The 15929-nt window shown below is 46.4% G+C and overlaps 1 protein-coding gene across 2 annotated transcripts in view; it reads right to left on the reverse strand.

The window, feature by feature from the left end:
* Positions 1–3167: 3167 nt before the first annotated feature.
* Positions 3168–15929, reverse strand: part of CD151 (CD151 molecule (Raph blood group)) — a 33292-nt gene continuing 20530 nt past the window's right edge. For both annotated transcript variants that reach the window (XM_062619108.1, XM_062619109.1), the window contains exons 4-9: positions 15043–15234; positions 10344–10418; positions 7811–7915; positions 6795–6950; positions 6092–6178; positions 3168–5306 (exon numbers count right to left, since the gene is read on the reverse strand). In XM_062619108.1, the coding sequence (XP_062475092.1) occupies positions 5247–5306; positions 6092–6178; positions 6795–6950; positions 7811–7915; positions 10344–10418; positions 15043–15234 (675 nt within the window). In that variant the 3' untranslated portion in view covers positions 3168–5246. The remainder of the gene's footprint in view (positions 5307–6091; positions 6179–6794; positions 6951–7810; positions 7916–10343; positions 10419–15042; positions 15235–15929) is intronic.

A 15929-nucleotide genomic window follows, 5' to 3' on the forward strand; every position in this document is an offset into this window, starting at 1 on the left:
TAAATTTTGCTGTCCAACAGGGGGACACAGCAGCCATTGGCAGGACCAGGCCCTTCTGGGACACCGGGCTCTCTCTACACTCTGCGTAGGCAGAAACTGCTTTCCCCTTGTCAGTTTGCTACTTAAAAAAATGAAGCCTGGAAATGCCTGATGCTCAGCAGCTCTTTTTCTGCAGGCAGGAGCAGTAATCAGAAGACAGAAAGCTGCTGATCCTGATGGCCTCAGAGTGTGTAATATCCTTTTGCTAATGCAGGCAGCCAAGAAAGCAATAGGAACATCTTCCTGCTCAGGGAGTAAGAGGACTTCAAAACCCCAGTGTGTCTCATGATCTGCTATGATGGAATGAGTCACTGTATGAATTTGGTGGGCATGAGCATCTCTGCTGTTCCTGTGATTATAGCTCATTTGAGAGCATCATGCCCTCTCCCACCAAGGAATTTGCCATTTCTAGACGCACCACACGAATCCGCTTCCTGTTGTCTCCTTGGCCAGCTGAGCAGTGCCCATGGCACAAACACCACCTCTCCTCCTGACAAGGCTTTATTTAGCACAGAGCAGCAGCAGGCAGACATGCACCTCTGGCAGTAGCAGCTCATGCGGCCAGCAGCCCTAAGAGCAGCTCTTTAATAGCATAGGAGCCAGCCCGAGACCCTACAGCAAAACCTGCCACACCAGGAGAAGCTGTTGGTCTCAGCTCACATGCACCTGTGCCTCAGTTCAGCACCAGCACTCCCCAAGGCATCTCTTGTCGCTGCTTGGTGCAGAGTGGCAACAAGCAGCACAGAGCACCTGGCATCTTCTCCCAGGGGTGCACACACACACACACGTACACATGGAACCCTGCAGAGGTTTCATGGCAGGAAAGGAGAGAGCGTTCACCTTGGCCATTTCCTAAGCACAGTGTATTAGTCATATCTTGCCAGGGAGGAGAGTATCACTGTCTGCTCCTTGTCTTTCTCTCTCCATTGCTGCAGCCCCACCCAGTCCCAGCACAGCAGGAAAACCAGGACATTACAACCACCACTGAAGGGAGATTTTATAAATGGTGAAAGAAAGAGGCACTAGGCCCTCCATAAGGGGAAAATTCCTCCCAATTAAACGGCAGGAGGAGCAGAAAGGGCATGTTTGTGAACTGGTTTGGGTTAAAAGTCATCGTGTAGGGGACGTGTTGTCTCTTGTTTGAAACTGCAGCAACAAGATGACCACCCCTTGAAGATACTATTTACTGCTACATCAGTTTTCCCTTTTATTCCTGGTCAAATTGCACTGACCACCCAAGCACTCCAAGAGAGCAGACCACCAGCGGAGCTAATTGCTGCAAAGAGCAATTAGCACACCCCACATCTCCAGGCGCAGAGTGGAAGAAATCTGCACTCTTGCCTGAGAAAGGCAGCAGCACCACCCAGAGGCTGAGGCTGTGTGGCCCATGGGGATGCTGTAAGGCAGTAATTGTACCCTAATCACAGACACTGCAGAAGCAACAAATTAAAACAAGAGAAACAGCTTCTAAGCAATTGCTTCATTCTGAAAGACACTGTGCTACAGACTGCACAGACACCACCTCATGATAGTCTTGCATAAGGGGAACTAATTTCCTTTTAGGAGTGGGAAAGGGTGACTGGAGTCACTCAGCACCCCTCATGACACAAAGTGGAATGGGATGAGGCATGAGGAGTTGTGGGCATTTCTCTTTATGACGTGGCAAAACAACTGTGGTGGCACAACAGCTGTTTAAAACACCCTGTTAACAGAACCGCCTGTGCCACCTTCTGTGCTCTTGCTGCAAGCACGGAACCCCAGCCCACCCCACGCCTCCAGTCCTACCTTGCTGAATACCCCTCCAGGATGAGCCCTCCTGGCTTAATTCATGTTCCAACTTCAACTCACATCTCCTGAAATAGAGCAGCCAGAGGCACACATAGGTCTGAGGACCAGGCCTCATAAATGGGCACCACCCCATCCCTGTCTTACCCAGTGCATCCCAGGAGTGCATCTGCCCTCCCCACCTTAGCAGTGGCACTGGCTCATCAAACTGCTACTGAGCCACCCAGGCCTATCTCCTTGGTATATGCCCATATCTGTGGCATTTTTAGCTGAAGTCCCTGCTCTGAGCCAAGGTCAAGCCCTCAGCTTCAGTCTTGCACAACCAGTGCCTTGCTGCAGCATGAAAATCAGGCATGTTGCTGGGGCTGGAAGGAGAGACCTTCCTTTCTAGGCAAGGGAACACCAGAGCGTCTTGTACTGCACTTCCCTGGGGCTTGGTGACTCCATGGCCCCACTGCCCACAGAGCCAAGCAGCTTGAATTAGATTCACTTAAATTACAAGAGTTGAAGTCACAGCGCACTGTGCTGAGCCCTGAGAGCCACCGAGCGGCAAGCAAACGTTTAGGTGCAAGCAAACGTTTTCACATGGCCAGATACAGGCGTGTTTGAAACTGGTAACGTGTAACTTTCAACCCTAAATCCTACAGGGTAAGAAAAAGGGGACACACGTGCTTTCTTTTTGACATGTCTGTGATGTAAGACACAACCTACTCTACAGCACATGGAAGAAATATCCCACACCACTGCAGTAGCCCACCTCTGTCTTTATAGGCAAGGCAGAAAGGGGAAAGATTTCCACTACCTTCGGGGTAAGTGGAAGCAGATACAGGAGAGCACAGAAAAGCTCTGAGCCAATTTATACCTCCAGCTGATCTTCTTAAGCAGGCCTGACTGGTAATGAGGCAGCAGCTGGGTGAGCAAGGTGAATGCAAGTTACCTGGTGGCAAAGGCCTTGCTCTGTTTGCCCCAGCACTTTGCAAGTGATGAGAAAGTGCAGCCTGTCTGGCAAAGCTAAGAAAGGTCACTAATCATCCCAGTGGGTGCAGCGAGGTGTACCACAGACCCTGAAGCAGTGCTGGGAGCACACACCTCCACGCACAGACCACAGCTGACATACAGTACCTGGTAACCTGAAGTTCTGCAACTTCAGCTCTCAGGGTGCCACAGGCAGGAGCAGTCTGCAGCACCCTCCTGCAGCACACCACAACCAGGCTGGCAAGATCAGTGACACAGAACAAGGTTCTTCCCCAACTTTCTTCTCAGCCTGGTCCTTCAGACCAGGATCTGAGGAATCCATATAACCCACCCAGCTCACAGTACCCCTTCACTTTTGGTACACAGAGTAAGTACAGAATCTTAAGCTTTATTTTTCTATTGGCCAGCAACATAAACTGGTTAAAAAAAAAAAAAAAGCAGTGAATATTATTACACAGAGAAAAAGTATAAAACAACTCAATGGACACAAGCCAGCTTAACTGTTCATATCTCATTCTTTCTGGCCTCTCCCAACCCTGTACAATGTATGTGAAGGGAATGGGCAAAGGCAGCTGTGAAGATATGCTTAAGAAACTAGAAATATTGCCTCAAGCAACATGCTCAATGTTTTCCTCTTAGTTAGTAGTCAATACTTATCAGGAACTTGATTATAAAACAAGAAATAGAGTTTTCTCCTTTAGATCATTATACAATAATTTAGATTTCTTTCTCCTCTTTCCTTCTGCTGTGGAACCAAGGATACGCATCAGTTCTTCCCCCTCTCTTTCTGCATTTGTTAAGGATTCTTTCATGGGGCTGATGATGGGGGAGTTTCAGATTGATCTGCTCTGAATTTTAACTTGTCACCCTTTAGTGTTAGTTCAAGATCTCTGCTCTGTGAACTAAAAACCCCACAATACTGCAAGACCCTTTAGGCTTCTGGATGATTTTGCTCATGTTAGCTGCCGGCTGCCAAGAGTCAGGGCTCAGCCAGCACCACTAAAAGGCCAGGCCATTTATAAAAGGGCTTGTCTTCACGGCTTAGAAACACCAAAGCCCCACAGCTCTTTCTGCTTCATGGGCTAAAACAAAGGTGAGGGCAAGACAAGAGGCACACAAGATCCTGTGACATGCTAAGACCCTGTTGGCATCATGATGGCACAAAGTCCACGGCAGTGGTGATGTCTATGTCCTGTAGGTATCCAGAATCCCAGTACAGAGAGAATAATTAATTAAAATCTATTAACAGACAGTTAACCCAGCACTGCAAATTTACCAAGTGCACTGGGGCAAGTGGCTGATGTCAACTCTCCTACCTTGTCAGCAGTGACCAGTCAAGTGGGCTTCCAGATCCCATTAAAGCCAGAAGACCCTCAACTGATTAATGAGCTCTTTGGAGGCTGATGAAACATTTGTATATATTAATTTCCTGCACAAGAGAGACAAGCCTGGAAGTTTTAATTAGAAAAATCAAGCCAAGGGCATCTCTCAGCATTTAAGAGATACGAGAATGCGTTTCCACTAACTGAACAGGCCAAAGGGTAGCAATACATGCCAGCTCCCGAAACAGACCAGTTCTTCACCAAACCTCAGCAGGGGATAGGTAGGAGGAAAGAGAAGTTCTCTCACTCATACTGGAAGCCACTCAGTAAAACAGACTAGACCCATAAGAATTAGACAATAGTCCATCATCTTAGCTCCAGAATCACTAGGAGGCAAAAGACTTCTCATGGCTCTTAATGGCACTGTGCTGGGGGAAGCTTCAAGGAAGAGGAGGAAGGATTGCTGAGAAGTCCTAAGGCACCCACATCTTGGCAACACCAGTCATGACAAGATTTCAACTGCACCAAGTTGTGCTCCCAGTCAGGAGGAAGAGTAGCTCCTGCCCCAGGCAACCAGGCAGGCATCTTCTCAGGTGGAGAACAGCCAAGGACATTGGTGCATGCTTGGGAGGAGGGAGAGAAATCTTCCATGTATGAGACACTCAGCTCTGGCTCCAGCTCAGCACAGAAACATCATCTGTCCTCACAGTCAATGGCTGGTGCTGCTGAGCCACTTCTCAGAGAGAAAACCATGGTTGTTGTATAGCATCCTGATACCTTCATGCTGACTCACAAAAAACCTCAAGAGAAATGGCCCTGGATAAATCTTGCTTCATAGTTGTATCAAGGCACTGTTTCGCTAAAGCTTCTAGCAGAAGATCCACAGCTCTTTTGTTTCTTGATAGTGAAGAGGACCAGCTGAACTCCTAGCTGCCTTCTACATAACAAGGAGAGTAACCTTCCCCCAAAGGGGCATGTAAGGCGCTGCGTGGTTTGAAAGGCATTTAATTACAGAGCCAGTCCTCAGGTTTACAGACACTTCTGTGGTGGTGGTGGAGGAGAGTGGTCAGGTTGGCAGGCACTAAGGGAAGAGGCAGAGGGGAAGCAACAGAGTTCCCGCAGCTACTAATATGGTTCTGACTTTAAACTCTTGTACAAGCAGCAGGTGAAAATCATCCCAAAGATCTATGGGGTGTAAAGAGAAGAGAGAAATGCATGAAAAAACAGAATGGATGCACTGGAGCTTGCAAACTAACAGTCTGGACCCAGCAACTAGCTCCTGCCTGGGGATACCGCATTCCAGTTTGCAATAAATAGCTGGAGATAACACAGTATGTGCCAATCCTCAAAATCAATCACCAGCAGCTTCTCTGGGGTGTAATGTGGCTACTTGCCAGAACAAAGGGGAAGATGAGGAACTCCCAGAGAGACATCTGCATTTGGAATAAAAGAATATCCTGTGCCTTGCCTTCTAAAATGGGAGGGAGAGACATCCATATCCTACCTCTTTATTTGTCATCCTCTCCCAAATCCTTTGCAGAAGCACAATGCTATTCTTCAACATGACACAGCCAAGGGAGAAATTCTGGATGGCTTAAAATAATCCTAATGGCCAGGTTAGGGAACTCCAGACTGGCTTTTCAGTGCGTGGGCAATCACGGCAAATCCCCACAAGAGGTCTCCCTCAGGCTGCCAAACCACCTGCCATGGGCAGCGCTGCCCTTCCCACAGCCCTGGAGTAGAAGTCTCTCCCCCTTGCCCAGCTGCACTCTGTCATCAGAAGCAAATTTTACAGACCGGCAGAAGAGGCTTTTGCTTTGAAGCCAGTGAGTCCTCGGGTACCGAAGTTCTTGGCAACTTTTTCTTGCCACGCAGGGAAGAGCCTAAAATCTCTTTCTTTTCCATCCCTGAGTTTCAGGGTTCCTTTAACTTCTGCCCGGCACCCCCGAAACTCCACTCAGCCTTTTTACCTGCACGCAAGCAATGCTGATCCCCACTGCCCCGATAATTTTCAGATGCTCTTGAATGAAGTTTTCCAGCTTGGTAATGCAACCGCTCTGCAGGGTGAAAGGAGGGACATGGAAAAATCAGTCTCATTTTAACCTCTTGTTCACTTTAATCCAATGGTTGCAACCCTTGAAAGCAATGCTGCAAAAAGCCGCCTGTGAGCAGGCTCTTCCCCTGACATCACTGGAAAAGCTGCATCATGTTTTGTATTGCTCTGGACCTACAGCTCAGGAGCTGTTGAACAAACCCAAGACAGCTGCTAGCTGAGCAGGAGAAATGCAGAACTGGTCACAACACACACAGAGAGCGTGTCATTTTCCCCTCTGAGATATGTGGAGAAAGGTTCCCTCATTCACTGTCCAGCACATGCCTGGAGAGGGTATTTATTCTCATCAGGCCAAAAGGCCACAGAAATGCAGCTAAGTTTCCCCCTATCACCAGCATACTCTGGAGTAACAAATACAACTTATTCTTTTTCTCTATATCAACATTTAATAGCCCAGATGGCTGAATGCTCAACTAGAGAAATGAACTCTGCTTTCCAGGCAATCCTACTGACTCTGAAACCTACTGACAGTTTGCAGCAATAACCTAACACCGTCACCCCCTGCCCACCTCCTTTACATACTTTGTGACAGGCAGCTCTGAAGCCCTTTTGCTCCTTACCTCCTTGTAGATGTTGGAAGGATGGTCTCTTCGGCCACACAGGTCAGTTATCGTCTTACAGCAGCTGTCTGGGACTTTCCGTCCACTGGCCTCTGGAGATCTGATCCACAGGCTGTCAGCCCAGTCTGTGTAATTGTTGCTCCCACAGCACTTGAACTGCAGGTAAACAGAGCAAATGCTGAGCCTGCAAGCACTGCAACCTCCTCACTCCAGCCTCCCACACCAAGCCCTGGTATTCACCTTCATTCACAGAGAGACTCCAGCAATCTCATGGGCTTTTTTTTTAGGCTACTATAATTATTAGTGACTTTTAAAGAGTCCCAAAGTGGCCACTAAATACCATCTTCATCCATTTTTCAGCAGCTGTTGACTTTTGGTTACTGCTGGGATTAACTGTGATCAGAGCACACCTGCAGCTGCCTCAGTTTTTAACCACTGGACTGGAGAGTGTTAATGGTGGTAACAGGGCAATTTTAATTACCAGTTAGTATTACAACTAATGAGTAGATCCAGTACAAATGCACCTGCTATGGCAGTATGTGTATAGTAGGCCCCATGCTTTGAAAGTGCCTGTGCACTACTGTGGGAAAGCCTGTCAGAACTGCAACAGCCCTAATGTGAACCAGGCAAATTAGCAACAGCAGGAATGCTCTTCTTTCATTACATCTTGGTCTCTAGGGTACTGAGTAGCTTAATGAAAAATGTCAGCAATTTCTCTAAGGTTTGAAGTGGGAAGGAGAAACAGCTGTCAAAGTGTCTTGGCAGCTCCAGCTCACTCTGGGAGCAATTCAGATGTTGTTTCCTCAGTGCTACTGAGCATCAAAATTCAGAGATCACACCATGCAATTCTGTCAGTTGCATGGCCCAAGCCTTGCACCCACCCAATCTTGTTTGGGTCAGAAGCAGCAGCATACAGAAGAAATGCTTGTATGTTGGATGTCAAGAGTCCACAATGCCTTTTGCATGTTTGATTTTAAGCCCTGCAATTAATTCTCCCTGCTTCTAAAGATACCTACTTCCTGCTGCAATTTGTCTACTGCACTGGTAACACTTTCTTCTCCCTCCTTCCGGTACTTCTGGGTCATGGTGTTCTTCAAATTTTGCTTCAGTTCCATGCTCAGCTGAATGGAAGAGATAAGTGGGATAAAATCACAAGGCAAACTCGCCCCTCACAGCAACCCAGAGCCCTGCATACATTTTGTTGCCTTTGCTCCAACAGGAAAGCAGAGCCTAGTGGAAGCTACAGCTTCCTACAAGATCATCCTCCAAGGTTGTACTGGACAGGCTTATTCCCAAGCGATTACAGATTATGCCTCCATTTTAATAACTGGAAGGAAGTGCCTCAGGACAAATTTCAGCCTATATTACACATCACCATGTGGTTCTTAACCTTGAATATATAAGATTGCCAAACCATGCCTGCATCAAAACAGAGTACAAAACTGCCTGCTTAAATATGAATATGCCTATGAGACCATGTGCAGTCTTCACTCTCTGAAGCCTGTGTGACAGAATACTAAAAACCAAATGACTCTGTCCAGAAGCAGGAAGAAGTCCTGGGCATGCTGGACTGAAGCTCTACAGTCTGAATAGCTCTTGTATCAGCATCAAAAAGGACGCTACAGGAGGGAATCAAGTGTGCAATTGCAAAACTACTGCAAGGCCTTTCTTGATAAGAGAGACAAAGTCTGATTTTGCAAGTACAAAATTTCTGAAAACATCATCATAAACCACTGGCATGTTCAGGTGACTGGATTCAGACATTTATTCCTGTGTACGCTCTTTTAACGTAGCTGAATTCTTCTCACCCATCCTGGTGACAGCCAAAAAGTGCCAAAGAGCCACATCTGTTTTGTCATCCTGGTTCATACAGCAATACTGCTTTAGTCCAACACCTGTGAAATTCTAAGTTTTCTATACCAGTAAGTAACATCAATATGCATTTTAGACGGGGCCAATGACTGGAACAGGCGTGTAGCCTCTACCTTTTATTCTACAAAGTAGTAAATGAGAGAAGTCAAGCACCTGGTTATGCTGAACTGTGCAGAATACAGTCTGCAGTTTATTCTCCCTTTAAAACACTGTTTTTTCCAACCCCATGTGTCAAATGGGGACAACACCTACCTCACAGAGATGACATGAGGCTTCATTTAGTAATATTTGCAAAGTGCTTTGAGATTCTGGACTGGGAAGCTCTACAGAAGTGCAAATGACTTAGTGTAATAAAAAGAAAGGAAAAGGTTCAGCAGCTGGAAGGCACAGGCAAACAAAGAGGAGAGTCCATTAGCAGAATTGTTACTTGGGAGAAAAGCCATTACCTGCGGGCTCACAGGGAAGAACTGCAGCATGGCACAGAGATAACATAAAAAATAGTTTAGATACACATGCATAAGCCTTAGAGGCCAAAGCAAGGACGGAAATAAAAATGGAGGCAAATAGAGCAAGCAGCCTGCAACCAAGACAGAAGGGGGATTCATCAGCAAGAGAGCAAAGGGAAGTGCAGTTATTGATCAGAGATGCCCCCAAGTGATCTAAAGCACTCAAGGGTACAGCTGTAAATATGCTGTCCCTTATTTCAACCTAAGGATCAGCTTATCTTCATCCACTGTCATGTATGAACCTCTTGCCTTTGCACAGATGGATGGACAGACCCTGGTTTCTCACCATGCCTGGCAGGATTGGTCTTTCCCTGTTAAATAGGCACACACCCTATCACTGATCCCTTCTGGCAGGAGTCAGCACAGCTCTTTGGCTCCTCACAAACTGCCAGTGCCCATCTTAGAGAGGCCAAGCACAGAAGGCCCAAAAGAAAAAGGAACAGCAAAGAATCCCAGCACTGAAGCCATCAAGATGGGATGTCCAGCTGCTTTTCACAAAGTCATTACCATTCCCAGTCAGTTTCCAGACACTGCAGGTTGTCTGTGCCTTGGTGGTTAAATTCCCTTCAAAAACAAAGCAATGACTTAAGTCTCTGCAACTGCAAAAAGTGCTGAACTAGAATTGCAGCTGCTGGGAGCCTGTGCTGTCCTCCAGTCCCTCAGCTGGCCTACTAAATAAAGATCTTGAAAACTTCTTGACCTCAAAGGAGCTCTCAGCTGGACCATTCATTATCTCTGCCAGTTCAAAAGTACAGTATCTTGTTTGCTGGATGCAGCAGGAACTGTTCCTATGTCCTGAATATACTAAGTGGCACTAACATAATTTCAGCTGCTTGCAGTATGCCTTGAAGGGCCTTAGGAGAGTTCCTAAATTGACACAGTGTCAAAAATTGTCTTGTATAAGGCTCTGCAGAAAAGCATCAGAAAAGCAGACACAAAGGTGAACCACAGAAAAGAGCTGAGCAGCCTCTCTACAGCAACCACCACCACTTTGTCAAAACCAGTAAATAATCCAAGGTCTTCTGTATGAGGAGGGGAGTGAGTACAAACAGGAGAAAAGGTGAACCACAACCAAACCCTTGGTCCCAGGCCTCCAAGCCCAATTCTGGCTCAAGAAATGGGATGATAATCAGCTGTCTTCTGTCCCTGATTTGAGTCTAAGTCCACTCACCTGTTGGTAGTAGATATAGGCCAGAATTCCAGCAATGATCTCCAGGAGGAAGATGCACAGCAACAATATGAAGTACTGTAAAATAATGGGAAAATCAGAACATTAAAACAGGATATAAGGAGATGCTGAGAACCAGCTTTTCCTTAACTGGCAAAATGCATGATTGTCCTCATTGATGCTTTTCTGCAGCAGTATTCAAAGGCAGGGGCTGGGATTAAGACCTCAACAGCTAAGAAAGGAGCAATTCCACAGGTTAAAAAAAAAAAAACAAACTAACCACAGGATAACTGAAGACAAGCAGCAGCAAGCTTAAGTTTAACTCACAGAGCCAGAGCAATGTAGAAAATGGAAAAGTGCAGGGAATTGAGATAAGATCACTGGACAAAAGAAAGTGGTTGTTGGATAACCTGATGACTATACTCAATATCATAGAAAACATCTGACTCTGACATCAATATGTTTTTAAAAAAATTACACTTTTGCTTGTTTTGATATTTTTTAGGCATTTCACCTATTTATTAAGAAGCAATGTATATTATAATGATGATTTGAAGCAACAAAGGTCCCATTTCACCAAGGACATAGCAAGGATATAGCTAAGCATAAGCCATAGACTTATGTTCCCAGAGACTTCTGTGGGGCTCAACCACAGGCTGAAGGGCACTATCAAAGTGGATGGACTTTAACACACTCGGGACTGTGACTATATGTTCTGCTGAACTAGGATCTAGGGGGAAAAGCTCAGCATCTCAGAGCAATGTAAGAAGAACTCTTAGAGAATTAAGAGGAGAACATGACTAATTCTTAAAAGGGCTTAATGGCAGTGAAATGAAAAGCCATGTACCCTGCTTACCAGAAGGAAAATCAAATGGACAGTACAGAAAACTGTTTGGGAGTATTGTTCCTACACACAAATAGGGAGGAAAGCCAAACCACGGGTGCTAGATTTCAAGGACTGGGCAGGCCTGAAGACAGAGGGTGATGCAGCACTTCCTCCTTAGGGTAAAAGAGATTTTTAGGGAGAACTGCTGTCCTGAAACACAGCCCCTGCCTTGCTCTTCATCAGCAATGGACAGTTGCTTTACAGATCCAGGCTGTTTTATGACTGGTGTAAAACTGATCTCTCTGCAGATAAAGCTGAAGAGACATCAGTCCCAGCCGTAACAAGAACCTCATGTTAAGTTCCTGTAAGAGGTGACCTCCCCAGGACAGAATAAACAGAATAGTTCCATTTTCTCTTTTACCTCAACTTTACGAAAGAGCTGTTCCCAAGGAATGAAGCAAACAGATCCCTGCAAATGTAAGTGGACATCAAACTGTCTCTCCTTGGCACAAAGAAGGACAGCAAAGGCCTGGATACAGCAAGCTGACCTACACAGCACAGACGCCTTCTGTTGCACAACAGTAACGCTCCTACTATGAATCCTCCTTCACTAGGTGTTTCCAAGCCCTTTTGCAGAAGTAAAACGACACAAACACTCAGGCTTCCTCTTTCACCCTGCTGGGATTCAGCAGCTGCTAAGGATGGACAGCTGGGTTTTATCTGCAGACTGGGCTTTAATCTAAGCACACAATCTCAGGCATTTACTCCCAACCCCACACTCTCCCCCGCAGCCAAACACTGACCATCTCTGCAGATGCCTGTACAAGGTACCCATTCATACCAGGGGAATGAGTCACCCAGTGGAGTGTGGGATAGCTGAAGGCTGGTCCCAACACTCACACTCACAGGAGGTTGAAAGGGGGCATGATCAGCATGCCTTGACACAAAGGCTGGCTTTCTTTTGTTGGGACCTAGTTATACCCTAACTGCTCTGACATCATTCCTCTGCCAAGGAGGGGGCAGGAGGGTGGCAGGTTGCTGACAACAACCAATGAACTGGAAACTTTATTTTTCCCTGCTCTGTGTCATCATGTCAGGGGCATTCAGGTAGAGCTGAGCTGTGGTGACACAGCTCAGCTCATTGTGCTGGCTTACAGTGGATGAAAACAAACGTACCAAGCAGACCTTAACAAATTTGAGTCACAAGGCCCTTGTGAAATTTTCTAAGGGAGGTTAGTGCCTCTGCCACCCATGAATCTAATCCGTCTCTGCTGATACACTGCATCATTAACCTTATCTCTGTCTCATCACTCCCTCAGGGCTACTTCCAAGTATCGTGCTGATATTGGGAAGCAGAGGCTTTCACTCTGGACACACACAGAGCACAGGGCTGCTTCCCTTGCTCTTCATCAGGAGTTGCAGGGCTTTCTTAGAGGTTTGCTCTGGGAGGAGTAGGCCTGCTCTGACATGGAGCTGCAGGGACATGCTCCACTCACTTCCCAAGAGGCTGCGGAACAAGTCAGAAATGTGGGATCACCCAAAGGCCTGTAGCAGACATATGCTTGGGCGGGTTCTGAGCAAAATTCACTCTTACTCTGGATCCCAGGCAGAGTCAGGGCAATCTGATGTCTCCTAAAGATCTGCATAGCTCAGGTTTCTTCCATCCACCTTCAAGAGTTTGAGTAAAGCACCAAGCTTTGTTTTCTGTGATTAACCCAAAAATGCTTCAACCCACCTACTATCCAAATCACTCTCTGGAGTGCTCTTTCTACTGCCTGAAGAAGAGACATGTAGCACCTATACTCATAGGTCAGCAATTTCACTCCAGTGAGATGGCTCCAGGCTGAAATGCAGCCAGAACAGAAATCATAACCAATGGATGTTCCCTTCTCCCTGTCTAAGCTAGCAGCTAACTAGAAGTGGCAGCATAAAGGCCAAGCCTGAAGAAAGTCACCTTCTTTCTTTATGTGCAAGGTCTTTATTTGATGGGTCCTTTCCCAAAGACTCTTGCTTGCATACTTCTGTGTATGAAAACATGAACCTTGACTGAAGCGCAATATAATAGTAGTTTGTGTGTTTGTAAAGAACTGGACTGCAGCATCACAGCCAGCCAGGCTGCAGATACACTGCCATGCCTGCTCACAGAGCCAGAGAAACTCCACATTCACTGCCCAAGCCTCAGCACATGACCTGGCTAAGGAGGGACAGGGAAGGCAAATAAGCAATGACACAAAAAGTAGCACAGCTGTGAGTGATGAGCCATTAAATACTATTAAAAGCCTTGAAGTGGGCCTATAAAACTCAGAAAGGCAGCAAAAAAATTCACAGCTTCCCAAGTCTTCAACAGAAAAACAAACTAAAAACCAGGTATACATTTTACAAACAGCACCCAAAGCTGTCACCAAAAAGGCACTGGGGAGAGCAGAGAGTGCTGCTTACAGAGTTCCCCCCCATATTTATGTCGGCCTCTGGTACAGATTGAAACTGGAGAAGGCTGACACAGACCCTGAGGCACTGACTGTGAAACTGTCACATTACTGTCTGAGCTCAGAGCTGGCAAAGGCCCCCACCCAGTCTCACCCAGCCCTGGCAAGCACAGCCCTTTTGTGCAGATTACTCACCAGCAGCCAAAGCAGAGCACAAGCAAGAAAAGACAATAGGCCTGTCACAACCAGCCACTCTAAAAGGATGCATGGTGTAAGGAGACAAAATGACCTTTTCTTCCCAAGAGACAATTATTGATTTTGTGTGGCAGAGTAGCAAAGAAAACCCCACCAGATTTTCATCTGTAGCTTCTGGCTGAGGCAAAAAGACAAAGGGAGATCTCTTTGGCATGGAGAGTAAGTGAAACAAGGCCAAAACAGACCACTACAGACCAGGAGTCTAATGAACAAGCAACAGCAGTACACCCACTGCATCCTCCTCTGTGTTTTATTTTCCCTTCTTGGCTATACTGTTCCTTTCATATGGATTACCAGGCTTTCAAAGCAGTGGTACAAGCATCAAGCTTGCTCATGACTCCTATTTCTGCTCCTCTATCCAAACCAAAGAGGGGAAATGGGACATTCGGGTGAATGAACACTTCCAAAGGAAGGAGCTGATCAAGAGTTACTGAAGTACCTTTTTCTCTAACTGTGAAAGTAAAGAGCCACTGATAGTTACTTCAGTCACTGCGCTCACTTTAGCCCCGAAACTAAAAATATCTGCTGCTACACTGAGATTTAAAGGGAGATTTAGAGGGAGGAAGCAGAAAGGAAATCCTAGGGCTGGTCAAAATCTTCAGTGTAGGTGGGCAAGCAGTTTGCCCAGGAAGTAACACAGGGAATGGCATAAAAGCAGCAACAGATTAGCAAAACAGTGTGGCTTTTTTGTGGAAGCAAAACTAAGTTGTTTTGGGGGTTTTTGTGCAACTAAAGAAAATACTCATGGGAAATACTCTGCTTTTTGACAGCCAAGTGGAAAAGTGTGTTCATTTGGCTTGAACGCACTGTCATTAACAGACAGTTTTGCTACAGCTCTTCCCAAAGAGAATGTGGGATGGACAGGGAAGAAGGAAGAAAGAAAAGGCACAAGATTTTGTTTTGAATAGTTTCAAACAGACATTCTTACACAAGATACCAGTATTATGACTATAATTTGTGCTTCCGAACCATGCAGTGGTAAGCACATTCTTTATGTGGATGAAAGGAAATACTCTGCCTGTCCCCCAGGACACAGACAGTACTGCTGTTAGGAGCTGGAGGCCTTACTGGTATTTGCTCTAGGACAAATAAGGTTGGCACAGAACACAACCAAGATGTTTCCCTCCCTCTCAGCATGTTTCAAGAGAAAATGGGGTGAATTCTCCCCAAAATAAAACAACCAAGTGAAACTTACCACTCTTAGCAAATTCCGACGCTCTTTGAAGGTGGCACAGCAACCAAGGATGCCAGTAACCATCACAACCACCCCAGCCACCACCAGAATATAAGCCGTTGCAGAATACGTGCTGGAGGAAAGCAGGCTGATGTAGTCACTCTTCTCAGCTAGGGTCCAGGCACCTACTGCCATCACAGCCCCACCAGCCAGCTGGGCAGAGAGAGAAAGAAGCAACCAAATGAAGGACATCTGATGCTTCAGTTTCCTAATCTCCCAGAGCAACTGGACTGGGATGCCACGATGTGCTTCAGCTCCGTAAAATGAGCCAGAGATTATCTACACTGAAGGAAGGACTCCCAGAGGTCTCACCAGAATGGGAGAAGGCCCCAGTACACTGTGAGGGACTGGGCTTCAAGGCAGCCAGCTTAGCACCCCAGGCAGCCTTAGATACAAGTCATCTGAAACATCTATCTGTGTACAGCAATTCACACCTGAGCCTTCCCAAATGTAGTGACGCTGTTATCTGGGCAACTTATGAAGAAAGTATCAAATCTACTGGGGTGCTATAGGGGAAACAGCTTCACATCAGCAGGCTTTCAACGTACTGAATGTGAGGGAGCAATGCTACCGATCAATGACAGCCATGCCCTACATCTGCTTCCTAGAGTGCACATCTGGGGAGAAAGCAGTCAAGCAGCCATCCTGGCCAGTTAAACTCTAACCCTTGCAGAAAATGAACATGGAGAAGAAGCCAACCAGACCCCTGGAGGTCCCTTCTCTCCTTGCAAGCCTGGTGTTTCTGGAGAGTTTTATGCAGCTTCTAGTAAATTCAGTTAGTTTTCCTTAAAGGTCTGACCTGGAAGCTCTGGCCCAGGAAGCAAAGGAAAAAACAATTCTCTGTTACT

This window comes from Pezoporus occidentalis, unplaced genomic scaffold, assembly GCF_034315485.1.
Source record: "Pezoporus occidentalis ecotype Australia unplaced genomic scaffold, CSIRO_AGI_Poc_V1 ctg21, whole genome shotgun sequence".
In the NCBI taxonomy this organism is placed as follows: domain Eukaryota; kingdom Metazoa; phylum Chordata; class Aves; order Psittaciformes; family Psittacidae; genus Pezoporus; species Pezoporus occidentalis.